The sequence below is a fragment of the Oryza glaberrima genome, chromosome 12 (assembly GCF_000147395.1).
Source record: "Oryza glaberrima chromosome 12, OglaRS2, whole genome shotgun sequence".
NCBI classification, from domain to species: Eukaryota; Viridiplantae; Streptophyta; class Magnoliopsida; order Poales; family Poaceae; genus Oryza; species Oryza glaberrima.
Genome location: NC_068337.1, coordinates 22945682 through 22965859, shown reverse-complemented (window position 1 = coordinate 22965859; position 20178 = coordinate 22945682). Strand labels below are relative to the sequence as shown.

The 20178-nt window shown below is 38.1% G+C and overlaps 1 protein-coding gene across 1 annotated transcript; it reads left to right on the top strand.

Annotated features, from left to right (window-relative positions):
• Window positions 1-3181: 3181 nt before the first annotated feature.
• LOC127756747 (CBL-interacting protein kinase 4) lies at window positions 3182-4777 on the top strand. The gene has a single exon (XM_052282124.1). The coding sequence runs from the start codon at window positions 3284-3286 to the stop codon at window positions 4649-4651; it is 1368 nt and encodes a 455-aa protein (XP_052138084.1). The 5' UTR covers window positions 3182-3283; the 3' UTR covers window positions 4652-4777.
• The last annotated feature ends 15401 nt before the right edge of the window (window positions 4778-20178 follow it).

Genomic DNA, 20178 nt, shown 5'->3' with positions numbered 1-20178 from the left:
GAAAATGATCACAAAATATACCCAAATATATATTGGTTGGCCTTAGAGCTCATCAGTAAGTCACCCAAATAAGAAAACATCTCTCAGATTTTCAGCCAACCTTATTAGTTAGTAGAAATTCCTCTCGTGAATAAGTTTAGAGACCGAATGTGCAATTTTATGTAAAAATTTGTAAGTGGAAGATGCATGCTCTCCTACAAAAGTTGTGATATGAATCCTTGGTGTCAGTTTCAGTGAATGGACGACAGATCAAGAGACATATTCTGGGTCACTCTCTTGCTTGTTTTCCACTTGTCACTTGAAATTGGGTGATATAAAAAAAATATCAGTTCACATTCGCAAAATATGGCATGGAGTACTCTCAAACAGAAATAGGCCTTTCGGAATGGCTGAAAACTAAATGTTAGATGTATCTAAAAAATAGAACATATGTTTATAGCCAGGTTGGACCTAAATCCATTATATACTTCTGACAAAAGAACAAAAAACCTTTTTTTTTTCCCTCAAAGCTTCATGCAAAAATATCACCTAATAAAAAATATTTTCTTAGGTGGCCAAACTTGGAAGGCCACAACTATGGTTGTCAGGATACTTCTACTGAGAAGAAAACAAAAAATATATGTGATATGTTTTCCCCAGTTGTTCATATGAGCCAATCAACAGCAGAATAATTTTACCTGTCAAACCAATCAAGCTGGGGAATATACATTTATGCCTGCTCACACAAGGCACTCTTGATGCCTTCTCTGAAAATATCTCATCTACCTCTGCCACCAATCAGCTTCTATTCTACTCCTACTTGTTAATTAAACAACATGGACAAATGCAGTGATCAATGCTCTGGCCAAAGCATGGGTCTTAATGTCTGAAACAAACAACAGATCCTGCTAAATTTGTAGGCCCAACTGTAGCATCAATTCAGCATGGTAAAGATTGAAGACAAGAAATGTGTTCTAGTCCATGTTTTATAATTCATTGGTATTCCATTCATCCTAGAAAAAAACCAATTTCTGATTACGAATCTGGACATATCCTTCTCGTTTTCTTTAGGATGGACGGAGTATGCATTTAGAAATGCCATGTGACAAATGCATTCAATCGATCCTGTGCTCAATTTAATACTCTGTTCTTATCCTTGGGATTCAGAGCATGCAGGTCTAGCTCTCAGAATATTAGTTAGTGAGCAAGGACAAATCATTTGCCATTAGTTGGAAAAAGAAAATCTGAGTGCTTGTGGAGAAGATCATCTTGTATTGCTTATTTGCTTTAAATATGGGTTTGTCTTGCTTTGCAATGTATACTGATATCAGAAGAGATCTTTCTTTAGACGATGATTAGTGGTGATCTTTAGCCAAATGTAAAGATTAAAGCCAAGACGATGCTTTTGCCCTAGCATCTTTATTGTTGCACATTTAGAGATTAATCAAAGAATGAAGATATATATGCCACCTTTTATTTTACAATTTAATGGAAGTCTTCTTCTTTTCCAAAAGCTTTTGCTTGAAACATTGTTAATTCTTCCTCAATGAAAGAAATCAACATAAAGTACTAGTTGCTCTGAAGCAACCAAACTGGTATATATGTTCCAATGAGAGTTTATCTGAAAAATGGTTGCCAATGAGAGGAAGTTGCACAAAACTACATACGAGGTAGCAACAAATCCTTAATAAATTTTTGCAAGAAAACAGAAATATGCTATAATTAATACTAGAAAACGACCAACCTGACACTGACTGCAAATCTTTGGGACGCTATTTTGCTATTCCAACAAATCCCTTAAAGTTGTGCTGTCTGAAACTCTGAACCACAATTCACATGCATCCAAGAATTAGAAAGAAAAACTGAATATTCATTTCTAGGAACAATTAAACCTGCGATCTACTATCAGAGAATGTTGTATCACTGTCCAAGTGAGACATATACTGATAGGAAATAGGATAGCTAAAAGGAGAGAAGTGATTGATTAGTTGCTCATTAAGTCTAATACTAGATCAGAGTTCAACTTGCGCGTTCGAGAAAAAAGATCAGAGTTCAACAATGATATGTGTCAGTTGTTTTCACACTCTTACCTCTACTGTTCTCAGCTTTCTTCTTCAGTTTTCCCTTTTCCTTCAACAATGATATTTGGTCATTACTCAGGAACCTTCATATATGAAATAATCAAGCTGATTGAATCAGATTGAGCCAAACATAGCAGATACAAACATATGCAGTTTGATCTATGGAACTGAAAACTTACATGCCCAAAGAATTGACCACAAAATAGGGACCTTGCACTACTGATTTTTTTTTCTATTTAATTCCTGCAGAATGATCACTGTATTCCAAACAATTCCTTAGATTATAATAAAGTGGGTTGGTGGCCACTTAGAGGAAATTAAACCTGGTGATATTTTTTCCTGTTGTCTTGAGGTTCAGGCAAAGGCATCTTGGTGACAGATTCCATCTGCCAACATACATATATATTGGCCCATGGAGGGCCATTGTCAACACTATGGTAGCAGCTGCAGCTCAAGCATGGCCCACCAGCTTGCAAATATCAATGGACACATCAACCCCACACCTCAAAACAACCACAAATAGTACTACCTCCATATTTTAATGTATAACGCTGTTGACTTTTTATCCAATGTTTGACCATTTGTCTTATTAAAAAATTTATGTAATTATCATTTATTTTATTATGACTTGATTCGTCATCAAATGTTGTTTAAACATGACATCAATATTTTTATATTTGCACAAAAATTTTAAATAAAACAAATGGTCAAACGTTAGTCGAAAAGTCAACGACGTCATACATTAAAATACGGAGGGAGTATGATACAGTTGAATCATACACATATTTTCCTTTTCCGTATGTATAGTAAATTAAGGTTTATGTTCGAGAAAACGCCTAATTAAGAACAAATTGCGTGAAATAATATATGTTATAAAATATAATAATTTTTCGATATCAGATGGTTAGACGACACCCTTTGGTACACATAAACCCCCTACACATGATCACTCCACCCAGAAACTACTCCAATGTTGCATCACTCTATTGGTTGCAATGTGTCCTTTATACCAATTATAATTAAGATGACACTAACCATGGTTAACTAACCCAACTAAGATGGTTAATTAACTAACCAAACTAATTAAGACAGCCAACTCACCTCCATCATATAAACCCAACACACACACACACACACACACACACACACACACACACACAACTCATCATTCAACAAACTAAACCTAAGACACCAAATCTTGAAGGTGTTTGTGGTTGGTGTCCATGGCCATGGCTGCCATGGACGCGAGGAAGAAGAAGAGCGGCGGCGGCGGCGGCGGCGAGCCGCTTCTCGGCAAGTATGAGCTTGGGCGGATGCTTGGGCGAGGGACGTTCGCCAAGGTGTACCTGGCGCGCGCGGTGGCCGGCGGCGAGGCGGTGGCGGTGAAGGTGATCGACAAGGCGGAGGTGATGGGCACGGCGGGCATGGCGCCGCGCGTGCTCCGGGAGGTGGCGGCGATGCGGCGGCTGCGCCACCCGCACGTGCTGCGCCTCCACGAGGTGCTCGCCACGCGCGCCAGGATCTACCTCGTCATGGAGCTCGCCACCGGCGGCGACCTCCTGTCGAGGCTGGCGGCGCTGCCGCGGCGGCGCCTGCCCGAGAGCGGCGCGCGCCGGGTGTTCGTCCAGCTCGTCGACGCGCTGTCCTACTGCCACGCGCGCGGCGTGGCGCACCGTGACGTGAAGCCGCAGAACGTCCTCCTCGACGGCGACGGCAACCTCAAGGTCTCCGACTTCGGCCTCGCCGCGCTCCCGGACACGCTCCGCGACGACGGCCGCCTCCACACCGCGTGCGGCACGCCGGCGTACGCGGCGCCCGAGGTGCTCCGCCGCAGGGCCTACGACGGCGCCAAGGCCGACGCGTGGTCGTGCGGCGTCATCCTCTTCGTCCTCCTCGCCGGCCACCTCCCCTTCGACGACTCCAACATCGCCGACATGTGCCGGAAGGCGCACCGCCGCGAGTACGAGCTCCCGCGGTGGGTGTCCCAGCCGGCGCGCCGCCTGGTGAGCCGCCTGCTCGACCCGAACCCGGACACCCGCGTCGCCGTCGAGTCGCTGGCGGCGCACCACCCGTGGTTCAAGCGCTCGCTCAGCGTCGACTCCCAGCTCGACGGCCTCCTCAACGGCGAGCCAGAGCGCGCCGTGGCGTTCCAGGCGGCGCCGCCGCCGCCGCTGAACGCGTTCGACATCATCTCCATGTCTCCCGGGCTCGACCTGTCCGGGCTGTTCGGCGAACACGACAAGAGCCTAAGGGAGAAGCGGTTCACGACGACGGCGTCGCCGGAGAAGACGCTGGAGCAGCTCGGCCTCGCCGGCGGGAAGCTCGGGTACGTGGTGGTGGTGGGGAAGAAAGGGGTGGAGTGCTTGCCGCTGGCGGGGGGGCGGCTGTCGTCGGGGATCGCCGCGATGTCGGTGGAGATGTCGGAGGTGGCGCCGCCGCTGTTGCTCGTCGAGCTGAGGCTGGAGGTCGCCGCCGGCGACGTCGACGGCGGCGACGGCGAGGTGAAGGGGTTTGGGTGGGAGCAGCTGAGAATGGAGCTAGGTGATGTAGTTAGGGCTTGGCATAGTTGTGAGGATTTGTGTGAAATTTAGGGGGGTGTTTGTAAATGGCAAGGGACTCTTTTGTAGTTTGGAGATGTAATTGTATAATATAGCAATGTATGAATGCTAGATTTATTCTCAACATTTTTCTTTTAAATTATATAATTACTAAAAAAAAATGACCGTGCGTTGCAACGGGTGGTGAATGCTATTTTAATCTTATTATATTTGTGTGGTTTAGCTATAATGAAATTCACTGTGGGAATTCGCTTGGATATTTTTTAGAAAATTATTAGCTGCATTTAGAAGTCCGACTTCCATCTCAATTTAGCATGCGAGTTTTGTTAAAGAGATTCCTTATATGACCCCTTTTGTATTTTTAAAAGCAAACGAACTTAAAATCCAACTCAAACACGGATATGTATTTCCAAAAGCGAATGAACTTAAAAACCAACTCAAATACGGATGACGTACTAAAATACCGGCAAAACATCTTCAATTTTTATAATAGTAGAGATATATAATTATTAGGATTTATGAGAAGGTACTATGTACTGTGCTACTGTGCTAGCTAGCTACAACTCTCTTAGTTTGCAGCGCAAACACAACTCATTATTTTCGCTACCTTAACTCCCTTAGTTTGCAGATTAAACACAATATTTTCTTTTGGGGAGAATAATCTTTACAATCACCTACAAATCTAAAATACATGTGTAGACAATTACCCCTTCTTCCTAATGCATATAATGCTCGTACATATGCATGTCCTAAAGATCTAAAAAATTATAAATGCATTTTCCATGGTCTAAGTTTCCTAAGATGTAACCTTGGGCTTGCAGTATGTAGCCTGCAGAAGCTACAAACATGGTGAATTTCATTTGGACCCCTAGCTAGCACGCTGGTGGCGATGATTTCATTTAGTTAGCACGCTGGCGGCGATGAGGGCAACAGAGGCAAAGAACTATATCCAGAAGTTGACATTATGTCCGAGGTAGAGGCGACCTAGGCCCGTAACGTGGAATCGATTATCTTTGCTATTGGGACACACACTTATTAACATCTCTAACTTGGTCTATGTAACAAACAAATAAATATAATTGATTTTGATTCTTATACATAAATTAGCTCACGGCATATAGAATAATATGATTTACTTCTTATACCTAAATTAGCTCACGGGATATAAAATTAATATGATTTAAACATGTATGAATGTGGTTGGTTCTGTCTTAACTAAGTCTCTGGGCAGTTAGCGAGAATGTAAATTCATCAATGCATGGACGTATATGCATTTGACTTAACATGAACATATATGCATTTGACTTAACCAGTATAGATTACTACTTGTGTGAAATTTTCTCTCTAAAATAATTTTATGATTTTGCATGACAACTTTATTTAATTAGTTTTCCTCCAATTTCTCATTACCAAATCACGCTAACAGCTAATTTAGTCTAGTTCATCATCATGAAAATTGAGGAGCAAGATGCGAAGGACACGGTTTGGTGATAGCAGATGACATTTATGTGGTGCTACTTTTAACGGCTCCATTTTACACTTTATATACAAGTATACAACTAAAAGTTCATGCATGATTTGTGATGCTTTTCCCTTTTCTCACGCGCTTCTGGGTAAGTCACACAAAATCAGTTCCTTTCATGTACTTCTCTTTTTTTTCCCATTAATTTGTTTGACTGCATATACTGCCGCCAGAGTTGCTCCATTCTCAATGCAAAAAACGAGAGACAAACAGGAGTATAAATATGGAAAAGGTTAAGAAAACAATGTTGAACTAGAGTTTATTCAAGTTCTCTTTGACAAAAAAATTAAGAAAAAAAAAAGATACCATGCTTGCTCTGTTCTGTATTTATCATCCAGATTATCTTGCTCTGCTCAGGACATGAACTGTTATACTATGTCACATTTGATATTGTGTAGCAACTCTCATTCCAAAAAAGCTCACTTTAAAGTTCAGGGTGCCACATGGATGCCTTTATATTCTATAATCTCTCTCAATCAAGAAGAGATTATAATAAAAATATTCCTACTTAAAACAAAATCATTAGATGGGTTTGATCAAGCTGGTTCCCATATTGCGCTGAAAAAAAGTATAGTTTTTTTTGAACATTAAAAAAAAAAGTATAGTTAAAACATCATAGCTGATTATCTACTATCCTACAACTAACCCTCCTTTCCTTTTCAACAATAAGACAAGCTGCAGTCAGAAATAGTCAATTATATGCGTAATGGCATATGGTGTTAGATCAGTCCTACAAATCTAATAATAAGGTGTTAAGGCAAGCACCAATTAATTTTTGAGAAATGGAAAATGAAAAAAAAAAGATACGTCTCCAGACTTCTGTACGTACTCAATGCAACCTGTATGTCCATAATCTTTAGCTCCATGCGTGTATGCGTTGTTGATTTGTTATGCTGATAATAATCTTGTGCACTTGTACCATCTAGATCGGTTGCACTTATATTGCAAGTCCACCCAGAGTTAGAACATGGTGAATTCTACCTGAACTAGGGGACAAATAGGACAGTGGAAACATACCATAGCCACAAATAAATAACGACCTCAGGTGATTCACAAATATAATTAATTTCACTTCGTATCAAACTTAATTAGAAAGAAAAGATAGATAATGTGATTCAAACATGTACGAAATGTACTTAATTTGTTAATCTCAGTAACTTAGTTTAACTTACTAAGTCTCTAGGCAGTCACTGCTAGAGATGGATATGGATCACGACGATATCGGTGGAGATGTCTGGCACCACCGCTGTTGCTCGTCGAGCTAAGGCTGGAGGTCACCGTCGACGTCGACGGCAACGGCGGCGAGGTGCAGGGGTTCGGATGGGAGCAGCTGAGAATGGAGCTAGGTGATGTAGTTAGGGCTTGGCATAGCTGTGAGGATTTGTGTGAAGTTTAGGGGGGGGGGGGGGGGGGGGGTTTGTAAATGGCAAGGGACTCTTTTGTAGTTTGGAGATGTAATTGTAATATAGTAATGTATGGATGCTAAATTTATTTTCTCTTTTTCTAAAATTATATAATTAGGATTTATCAGACCAAATACTAGCTAGCTATTAATTCGCTTGACAGGGTAAACGCATCTCATTATTTTACTGTGGAGAATCAATCTTTAATTAGTACCTACAAATACATATGTTGTGATAGATATTTAGCCTTTGTTTCTTTTAGTCCATAGAAAGAACAAATATATGCGTAATGTTCATACATATACATGTCCTACCGATCTAAAAGAATCACATATACATTTCCTAAAGTCTAACTTCCATAAACTGTAGCTCTCGCATATATGGAGTATAGATCTTGCAGTTGTAGCATGTAGCGTATAGAAGTGGCAGACATGGTGAATTCCATTTGGGACGCTTGGTACCATGCTGGTTGGTGGCGAGAGGTGAGCAGTTGCAGCCTAAAGTTGGTCATCACGTACGAGGTGGAGGCGACCTACTCCTGCCACACTTCTATTGTCTTGCCATTGACATGTTCGAGTGTAGATAGATCGACCAATTGGGCTCACACTTATGTACATCTGCAACAAATAAATATAATTGATTTTGTTGTGAATTAAATTCACATGTGATAAATGCAATGTGATTTAAACATGTATGAATATGGTTAGTTATGTCTTAACTTACCAAGTCTTTTGGGCAGCGATTGCTGGTCTACTTCGCATAATGCAGATTCTATCTATGCATAGAAGTACATGCATTGAATTCAACCGGCGTGGAAGAATGCTGGTGTGCAATTTTTTCTCTAAAATAATTTTAGGATTTTGCATGATAACTTTATTTTATTAGTTTTTCTCCAATCTCTTTATCACCAAGTAAAAGTATACTAATAGCTAATTTAGTCTGGTTTATCATCATGAAAAGCGAGGAGGAAGATGCAAAGAACACAGTTCGGTGATAGCAGATGATATTTACGTGGTGCTACTTTTAACTGCTCCATTTTACCCTTTATATACAAGTATACAACTAGAAGTTCATGCATGATTTGTGTGCTTTTTCCCATTTCTCACACGCTTCTTGGTGAGTCACACAAAATCAGTTCCTTTCATGTACTTCTCTTTTTTCCCCATTTATTTGACTACATCTACTGATCCCAGAGTTCTCCATTCTCAATGCAAAAAAAAAAAACGAGAGACAAACAGGAGTATAAATATGAAAAAGGTTAAGAAAACAATGTTGAATTAGAGAGTATTCAAGTTCTCTTTGACAAAAAAAATAATAAAAATGATACCATGCTTGCTCTGTTATGTATTTTCCATCCAGACTAGCTTGCTCTGCTCAGGACATGAACTGTTATATTATGTCACATCGTTTCAAGGATGAATTGTGCCATATTTGATAATGTATAGAACTCTCATTCCCAAAAATCTCAGTTTAAAGTTCAAGTGCCATTTTACCATTCTATACTATCTCTCAAACAAATATTCTTACTTAAAAACTAAATCATTAGATGGGTTTGATTAAGCTGGTTACCATATTGCGCTGAAAAAAGTAGAGTTAAAACATCATAGCTCATGTACTATCCTACAACTAATCATCCTTTCCTTTTCAACAATAAGACAAGCTGCAGTCAGAAATAGTCAATTATGTGCGTAATGAAATATGATTCGAAGTATACGCCCAGATCCTCATTACGAAAGCAGAGGAAAAAAAAACGAGTAAACAATAAAAGTTTTGTTATAGGAGGCTACAGTTGTGGCATGCAAAGTTCCATTTTCCTCATCATATATACAACTGTTCATGCATCAAGCTCCAGATTTGATGCTTTTCTCCCTTCCTCATTCAAATGGTGAGTCACAAAATCAGTTCCTTTCATGTACTTCTCATTTTTCCCCGTTCATTTGACTGCATATACTACTAATTGCTCAGCCCAGATTTGCTCCAGTTATCAGTGCAAAAAACAGAGACAAATAGGAGTATAATAATGGAGAAGATTAAGAAAAAACAATCTTTGGTAAAAAAAAATATGAAAAAGATAGTATATTCTTGCTCTGTTCTGTATTAACAATTCAGAGACTATCTTGCTCTGTTCAGTACATGAACAGTAACACTATGTCACCATCAATTCAAGGATGAATTGTGTGATATTGAAAATGTGTACCTACTCTCATTCTGAAAAAGCTCGGCTTAAAGTTCAGGTGCCACCATCACTGCATGGATGCCTTTATCATTCTATAACCTCTCCAAGAAGAGATTATGATAAGTTGATAACAAACCCTACTTAAACAAGGGCATTAGATGTTGGGTTTGATCAAGCTGGCTCCCATATTGGGCTGAAAAGGTAGAGCTTAAGCTAATTGTTGATCACCTACTATCCTGCAACTAATCCTTTCCTTTCTTTTCAACAAGAAGACAAGCTGCAGTCACAGTCCAAGTAGTATGAGTATCTGCTATTGTTAACTGACATGTTCATGTACCAATGAAGTGAGTTAAATTCAGAGCATGAAGACACTCCAAAATACACTGACATGTTTGGCTCACTTGTGGCCTTCTGTTACTACATAAAATGGTTGTTCAGATTTCAGACTCAGATGGATCACTCAATCAATTGGGATGTCATGTCTGGACTTGTTTCAGCACTACACCACAGGAAATGCTCATGCATCAAGGACGAGCATATTTCCCTTTTTGATCCTAGCATTTGAAACACTAGTCTGTTAATTAATGACCTTGAATAAGACTAATTTTATGTATGTGAGGTGAGAAATTATAAGAGGGTCACTTTCCATGTATGTATGAGTTCAGTTTTTTCCATGTAATGTAATGAAGCTTTCTGTTGACTGATTTTCTGAATGATTTGATCGATATCCTGAATAAGGTGAGAGTGAAGGTTGTGAGGTAGAGTTCATGGCAGCCGTTGGTTCAGGGGTCTGAAATGACAGGTTCCTTGGCACCTTGAGTTCATGACATACTATGAGTGTGACTACAGATGTTAACAACCACATCAACTGGTAATCAAGCAAAATACATGATACAGCCAATTGCAGGAACTGACAAGAACAAAAACCATTATTTCCTGGAAAGTGTTGTGAAGATAACAGAGTACTATTTTGTATCCACCCATTAATAACTGCAAATTGTTAGTTATACTAAAGCTAATTGCAAGTTTCCTCTGGAAAAGCATAGAGAAGTTACATGGACACTTTGAAGCTCAAAGAGTGTTGATCAGTTCACAATCTGAAACCCAACGTTAACTGCTGTCAATAACACCCATTAATGAACAAGAACACACATATATACATGTCATGTCATGATAGCTCTCCTAAATAAAATCAAAGTGACCTTTACTTATTAAATTTTCAAGATGCCACAAGTTGCCAAAGATTTAACTCATAGGAGATGCAACTTGGAAATAGTTATGGCAAATTAAACTGTGATTTGACCTGAAAACCAGCTAAGAAACAAACCGGTAGTACTGCCAAAACAGGTAGCCTATAAATTCAGCCCATCTCCTAATTGGTTCATGACATTATAAAGGCTCGTTTTCTGAACCAAGCTGGCCATTCTGAACTCTAACCTCATTGATCAGTAAAAAGGTGAAAACGAAAGCACACTATTTGACTTAGGCACGGGACCGCTAGTGCACCATTTAATTAAATATTAACTATTATAAACTCAAAAAAATTATTTGATTTTTTAACAAAACTTTTATATAGAGAATTTTTAAAAAAACACAGTGTAACGGTTCAAAAAGTGTGCCCACAGTAAACGAGGGAGTAGCATATGACAATAGGGATATACTACATATACTCCAACAAAGACAAAGATTGGATAAGTGATGAACATATCAACTTCCTAGACATATATCTAACAGAGATTTGTGCTTATCAAGGGATCATATTGTGGTTGAAGAAAGTGCCAACAATCCAGGAAAGATCCAGAGCATGAGATATCCTAGATCTGAAACCATAATCTCTTGCATTATATTAAACTAGTTTATCAACTTGACCATCCTCCTTTCTCCTCATTGGAAGTACAGAAGAATATGTTATCTCCACTATGCTCCAAAAAGTGCAGCGACAACATGTCGTCGTCACTCAAGAACAGTTCCACACACATCATGGATATGATCACTTTCAGGCTTTCAGCTGCTGCTACAAGTCCCCCTGATATCTGAATAAATATAAGCAGCATATGGTATCTGCATGAAGATTCTTTTGCACCACCATTTAATTGACATAATAAAAGGGGGAAACAAATGAAGGGTACATTATTTTCTGAAAAAAAATTGTTCCTTTTTATTCATAAAGATAGTACAACGAGGACAAGTCCTGGCACATATGCTAGCACGTGAGCTGAGACTAGGACTTGAACTCGGATGGACAAAGTTTCAATGCAGAGTTAAATTGGCAGAATGGGGTACAAAATAATTTCTTGCGCAAAAAAAAAAAGAAAAATGGTCCTCTTCTGAATACATAGTCCGGCCCAGTAACCACACGTGTTAAATATCATGGGCCGTCCCCGCAGAAAAAAGAAAGAGAAATCTCATGGGCCAAATTCTCTGCTATTGACAGGCCCATCTGAGAGGATCAGAACTATTTGGGCCGGGCTGTGGGATGAGAAAGTCAAAACAAGGCCTGCAGCTATCTAGGGCGTCAGCTGCTAATTAAACGTCGTTATGGCGAACATCGTGTAATAATCGGCAACCAAAACGAAAGTAATAATGAAAGTAATAATAAAGATATAATATACTAACTAGTAATAAGAGCTTGAAATTTACAAAATCATCTACCTACACCGTGTTTAGATCCTAATTTTTTCTTTAAACTTTCAACTTTTCCCATCACATCAAACTTTCCTACTAACATAAACTTTCAACTTTTCCGTCGTATCGTTTCAATTTTAATCAAACTTTTAATTTTAGCGTGAACTAAACACAGCCCTATTATATCTACTACAGAGTAGCAGTGAATATATGTGCATATATGCTTGTCACAGCGTCACCTTCCCCGATCATGGTCATACAAAATTGAATCGTGCAAAACCAGGGGCAGCAGTCGTTTTCCAGTGTGCAAAATTTACTAGCTGCAGATTCATGCTCATCCTCATCATACTACTTCGGCTGTAAGTCAGTATACAGTATTACCGTACAATGCCACTTGTGTGCCCTAGCTATATATAGCTGGAGTAGCTTGATGGATGGTGCTTAATTTATTTATAAAATTGATTACATGTTTACATCCCATCCCAAAACTTTACACCCTATCACATTGAAGGTTTGAACACCTGTATAAAATATTAAATATAGGCTAAAAAAAGAACTAATTGCACATATTACGACTAATTTGCGAAACGAATTGTTTCATGATTTGACAATATGGTGCTACAGTAAACATTTGCTAATGATGGATTAATTATTCTTAATAAGTTCGTCTCGCGGTTTACTGACGGATTCTGTAATTAGTTTTTTTATTAGTGCCGAACACCCTATGCGACACCCTATATAATACCCGATGTGACACACCAAAACTTTACACCTATGTATCTAGACACCCCCTGAATATCATTGAATCAGAAAAAATATACATACCTTCTTCGTTCCAAAATAACTTAATAGTATCGGATATGACATATCTTGATACTATGAATCTGGATATTAGATTCGTAGCATTATAATATAAGGCCGAGTTTAGTTCCAAACTTTTTCTTTAAACTTCCAACTTTTCAATCACATCAAAACTTTCCTACACACATAAACTTCCAACTTTTCCGTCACATCGTTCCAATTTCAACCAAACTTCCAATTTTATCGTGAACTAAATACACACTAAAAGTATAATCATATCGTATAGTATGTAGTATGTTAGGATAGGAGTACTAGGCTAACGCCGTGTTTAGTTCCAAAATAATTCTCCAAACTTCCAATTTTTTCATCACATCAAAATTTTTCTACACACATAAACTTTTAACTTTTCCATCACATTGTTTTAATTTCAGCCAAATTTCTAATTTTGATGTGAACTAAACACAGCCTAAGTAATTTTGTTACAGGCAATGGGGTACGGAACAGAGCAGGCCAGCAGGGTCGTTGTTTATATTAATTTATGTTTTTGGCGAGGTGAGCTTCAATTCGCTGGGTCATTTCCTTTAGTGGCCACTTGCACAACTTGTGGTACTATGGTCAATTAGTGTACGATTGGGGAAGAGGAAAGGACATGACTGGGATTAACACGAGTGGTGCAGATGAATTGTCACATGCAGATGCAGCAGCCGTACGTACGTTCTGTTCTGGAACAGCGACAGAAAACAACCAAACATATACTAGGAGTATATACAAATCTCATGTGATTAAATTAAATTATACTAAGTATATATTATTCCTAAGTCTTGACATAATTAATAGTACAACGTGTATAATTTAGCTGCCTATTGTTTGGCTAATATATATAGTACCTCCGTCCTAGTTATTAATTAAAAAGGTAGATAAAATTACATAGTAAATATTGTGGTTAGTTGAGAAGGGAAGGTAAGTGCAGAAATTGAATTGTAGGTTGGAAAGAGAATGCTGGTGAATAAGTTAATTATATTTTAGGACAAATTCTAAATGTTAAACTGCCTACAAATGTTAAACTGCCTTCATCCTAGCTAGTATTATATTATAAGGCTGATCAAGATAGCAGGTGTTATACAGTTTGAATGGTCTCTTGAAATTTAAAATATCTTCAAGATCACATAATTATGTGATACGTGGCTAATGGTAACGAGGAAATTTATGTTGTTGGTTTAGGCTCACACTTTTGATATATTGGTGGTGGAACATTATAGCTTGAAACATGAAGGCTCATCAATCTACTCCCTCCATACTAAGATGTAGTACTAACAATTTTTAGAAAATGACATGGTTATTAAATAAGGAGAGAAATGTAGAAAGACTTGTTTGCCTTATCAGGAAAGGTAAGATATAAATCCGGATTGGAGAACATGGGATGGTATGGGCAGTACATTTTAGGATAAATTAAGGAGTATTTTAGGTTGTGAAAAAGGCCCATGAACTTGCTGGCAGTGAAGCTAAGCGATGGGAAGCAATTCCTCTGCCGTACTGCACACACTCACTGATATGTGGGTCTTATAGATCCTCATATCCATATGTTAGTGAACAGTATTGTAGAGAATCCCGATGCTAAATATGGAGGGAGGTGCAACGACAACGGCAACAACAGTAAACTGCGCATAATCAACATATACAAGAAGCTAAGCTCAATATATGTGTGGGGTTGATGAGTTCAAATTGAGAGAATTAAATCAATTAATAAATAATCGAAATATTACTACCCTTTGCTCGGATTAGCTGTAGCTAGCTATGGTTACTGCGCAGCTACTAGGGTCAGTAAAATCTCAGGTCTGTTCACTTTGATAAAAAAAACCTTACCAAATTTTAGCATTGCCAAAATTTTGGCATAGTTGTCAAAATTTTGGCAGGATTTCCTATATAGTTACCAAAATTTGGCAGCAAACTAAATGTAACCACTTTTTTAGTAACTTTATCAAAATTTAATAAGGTTAAAAATGGTATCAAAGTGAACAGGCATCGAAGAGATTAACTGGCAGAGAAGCTCCAGCTCAGCCGAGCAAGTCTAGCAAAACGATTGATATCTGCTTGCCACTGAAAAAATCGATCGAATATGCATTATGCCCTAGCTAGCTAAGCTAAAGGAATATGTTTCCCAATATTGCAAGCTCCGAGAGGGACCATATTTAATTTTGGTGTGTCTGACAATTGTAACCATGATATTATTAAGTGTACATAATTAAGAGCAAGTAATAATGTACTCCATAGATTAGTTGTCGGCTACGCAAGCTGACAAAATCGTGTGAGGGATCACAGACCTAGACCCGCATAGCTAAACAAATGATTCTTCGGATTTTAACGTACTAGAAGTCTTGAACTTGCTAGTGGATTCTAATTTTGCTCTCTCATATAATTTATTTGGAACCAACTCAGAACAAACTTGATGTGTAACATAATACCCTTATACCCGGCTGATGTAGAGGTATTGTACCGACTCAAGTAATTATAGTTAAGCATGGATTGTAATTTCTGATGTACTATATATGTTTTTTAATATATGACACCGTTAATTTTTTTATCACATATTTATCTTTTATTTAATTTTTTAATAATAATTTATTTTGTTGTGAGTTGTTTTATCACTTAAAAGTTTTTTAGATATGATTTATATCTTATACATTTACATAAATTTTAAATAAGACAAATAAATAAATATGATTTATATATTAATAACATCATCTATTAAAAAACGAAGATTGTAATGTACTGCTAGTGAATAATAGAGATGGATGGGACTACTTACCTTTAGACTTTGGCGGTCCTGCGTGCACCCAAGGGTTTCTTGGGCGGAAATGGCAATGGCACTGGCTAAACTTAGGTTGTGTTTTTCCCACACTTTTTCTAACTCGCATCTCTCGTTTTTCACGCGCACGTTTTCTAAACTATTAAACGGTACATATTTTTTTAAAAAAATTATAGGAAAGTTGCTTTAAAAAATATATTAATCTATTTATCAAGTTTATTTTAGCTAATACTTAATAAATCATGCACTAACCGTCGCTCTGTTTTACATGTCGGGAGTGAAGGTATTCCCAACCCTCACTCCTAAACTCAACCTTAAGCTAGCTAGGATACTTAGGGAGATTGTTTAGACTGATGTCATTTTAAATCCTACCATTATTTTTGGTAATTTGGAACCATGCCATTATAATTTTGTAAAGTTTGAGATATGCCATCGGTATCTCAATGACATGTAGGACCCACATAAATCAATGACATGTGGGTCAGGATGGCATATCTCAAACTTTGCAAAATTATAATGGCATGGTTCCAATTTTTCCTTTTTTTTTGGATAAAGTGATCAAGATGTGTATCCATTTAGTTTTTTTTTACTAAACTTCAGTAAATACGTTAGAAATCATACAAAAACTTGATAATATTACTAAATTGATAAAATTTAGTAAGATTTATTTTGTTAACAATTTGTTTTGTTTTTTTAAGTTTATGTGTGTAGGAAAGTTTTGATGTGATGTAAAGTTGAAAGTTCTAACAAAAATGTTTGGAACTATTGTTGTTACTGCACTCGCAGGTGAGAGAAATGGGGGTAAAGCTAGCAGCAGTAGCAGTGCAGGTCCCAAATCAAGATGATCAGCCGCGTGTTGTGTGTCGTCTTGTCGATTTGGTCCAATCCGTGTCCGTGTCCACGGATGCTGCTGCTGCTGCTGCTGGTAGCTACTCCCCTCTCTGTATACGTGTCCCCTCTTGTGAAGCTGCAGCTGTGGCTAGGGCGCCTGTGTGAAGCAAAAGCTTTTCATCGATCCACTGGTTTTTCTTGGGTGTATTTAGTTTACGTCAAAATTAAAATTTTAGTTGAAATTAGAATAATGTGATGGAAAAATTGAAAATTTGTGTGTAGAAAAATTTTAATATGATGAAAAAGTTGAAAGTTTGAAAAAAAAGTTTGAAACTAAACAGGACCCTTGTTCTCTACTCCTAATTAGGGTCACCATTAATTTAGTACTCCCTCCGAGTCCTATAATAAGTGACGTTTTTGATTTTTTATTTACAACGTTTGACCATTCGTTTTATTTAAAAAATTAGTGCAAATATAAAAAAAGATAAATCATATGTGAAGTACTTTTGATAATAAAGCAAATGACAAACAAAATAAATAATAATTCTAAAATTGTTTAAATAAGACGAATGATCAAATATTGACAAACAAAAACTTAAAAAAACAAGTAATACGGGAGTACTGTATATTTCTTCCTCCTCCCTCTTCAGAGGCCACAGAGTAGACAGTAGAGTAGCTAGCTACCTCCAGTACTGTCACTGCTGCTGCCGCTGCCGCTGCCGCTGCGACAACGACGACCTCTCCATCCATCCATCCCATCCATCGAAAGATGTGTGGAAGAAGCCCCGACCCGACAACCACCACCGGCCCCGTCGCCGCCGCCGCCGCCGCCGCGTTGATGGCACACGGCCGCCGTCCCGGGAAAGAGGACGACGACCACCGTGAGCATGATCGATGGACGACGACGACGACGAGGTCTCATCACCGTCTCGCCGCCGCGCCGGCCTCATCGGAGTTAAAGGTTCTTCTGCGTGCGTTTTCTTCTGATCATCCTTAAAAAAAAATTCTCTCCCAAATCGGCCATTCTCTCCTTTCTACTACACATTAGATTAAGTTGGGACACACACACACTTGAGGATGGGCATGCTAGCTAGCTTTGACATTTCTAACTAGGATCTCTTCACCTCCATATTTTATTGCAGCTTGAAAGTTCCATTAGAAACACAAAGTGAATTACTATTAACATTTTAATTTGATAGATCTATTCCACGCATGGAATATTGTACTTCTTCATTCCCAATGAGATAGCTAGTAGAAGTGTAGAACTCCAATCCGTATCTAATTTTTTTTATAGTTGTTTGATTTTTATCTTAGTTAAATTTCTTTTGGTTTGATAAGTTTATAAAAAAAATTAGCATCATCTGTAACACCAAATTAATTTCATTAAATTTAACATTGAATATATTTTGATAATATGATTGTTTTGAATTGAAAATCTTACAATATTTTTATATAAACAACTTTTAATATGAAAGATAGGAAGTGGTATTTTATTTTCACAAGAAGTTATATGGAGGAGAAGTTGCATTCTTATTGATCTCATCTCATGAGCTAGCTCTGAGTTATAAAGGATACACGTACACTACTATGTAAATTCATGCATATCCAAGATTGTATTCCAAGCCCTTTTATAGAGTCATCCAAACAGAGATATTTATTGTAACCATCATATCCTCCCTATCTTTGAAGAAAAATATAAAGAAAAGAAAAATTCAAACCGACATTGTATGGCAATTCTCCTTATCTCTTATGAAAAAAAACTAACCGGCATTCTAGCTGTACAACAGAAATTGTAGTATATAATTAGTTAATATATACCTAATACAAATCATAAATAATCTGAGTTCAGCCAATTAAGTGCTAGCCAATTTTCCTTTTACTTATACCGACCGCAGCAGCTAGTTTTCCTATATATATGTTCCTTATCAAAATGCAGCTAGCTAGCTCACACAGTTTACCGTCTCAGATTCACCAGGGGCCCATTAATTGTTAGCCAAAACGCCCAAATCCAATTTGGCTTCTGAATAATGTTAGCTCCTGCTCCTGAGATCATCCAGGAGATGCTAGCTCCTGCTCGGCGGCGGCGACGGGCAGGAGCACGTCGGCGATGATCTCTGGAGCTTCTGATCGATCGAGCAAGTTAATTACGTGCAAGATCGCCATTATCGAAAACTAAACTATGGGTGTGTTTAGGCCACGCTAAAATTGAAAGTTTGGTTGAAATTGAAACGATGTGACGGAAAAGTTGGAAATTTATTTGTGTAGGAAAGTTTTGATGTAATGGAAAAGTTGAAAGTTTGAAAAAAAAAGTTTGCAACTAAACACGGTGTATATATTTGCTGCCATTATTATCCAGATTAATTAATTACTACTAGTACCAAGTAGTATTAATTAGTGATATATATGTACTATATATGCAAATCAACTTGATTCCATGTTAGATTAATGTTTCATGATTTTTGTGTCTCGAACTCGATATATCAATCATACGATCACCGGAGACAAGTATGATCATTGGAAGTAAAGAATATATATGTATATCTTGATTGTTGTTGGATTATATAAATGCATGTGTAGTGTATTAGCCCCCACAAACTTGCAAGCTTGGTCAACTTGAAGACGTACTGAGGGATGAAAAAAGATTGATCAGCACAAAATAAATGAGGGGCTAGGAAGGACAACTACGGTGCTCTCGCACAATTTTGCGATTGAAATTGTGATCATTATTATTATTAGGATTCTCATCCTGCTAAGCCCTGCACGAAAAGAACTATGACTACTTTTGTTCGTTATCTTGTCCATGAATTTTTTCTTATGAATATGCTCAGTAACATACGTTTAAAAAGACAAAAACCAGTGATACATTTTTGATCTTACTAAAGTCATATTAAAAGCTTATACATGTGTGCGCATAATATTCGTAGGAAGTAGGATTTCAACCTTGATAGCTGAATATATATTCGTAGGAAACAGGTTTCAATCAAATTTTATTTTTTTAATAAGACATGCTACATATCTAGAAATATTATTTCATGTTAACGAGACGATTAAGTAAAACATAGTTTCCTCGAAATTTGATAAAGCAGGGGTATTTTGATTTTTCTATTATGTTTAATGTGTGGAATGAGTAAAAAATAAACAGGTAGTATTAGTTAAATGCCCAGTTTGTCGAGAGCAAGGATGTACTAGTAGTACTCCACTAGCTTGTGGCCTTGTGCTGTCCTGCCTGCACGCTCTGCATATAGTCTGTCTATTTCCGGGCCTTGGCTCTTGGCCTTCCCGGCGAGCCACCCACAAAGTAAGGGGCACTGTAATCGTACTACTCATTGATTGATCTCTCCACGATTTTTTCACCTTTCCTTTTTTATCTGGGCTGACAGAGCGGGCTATTAGTAC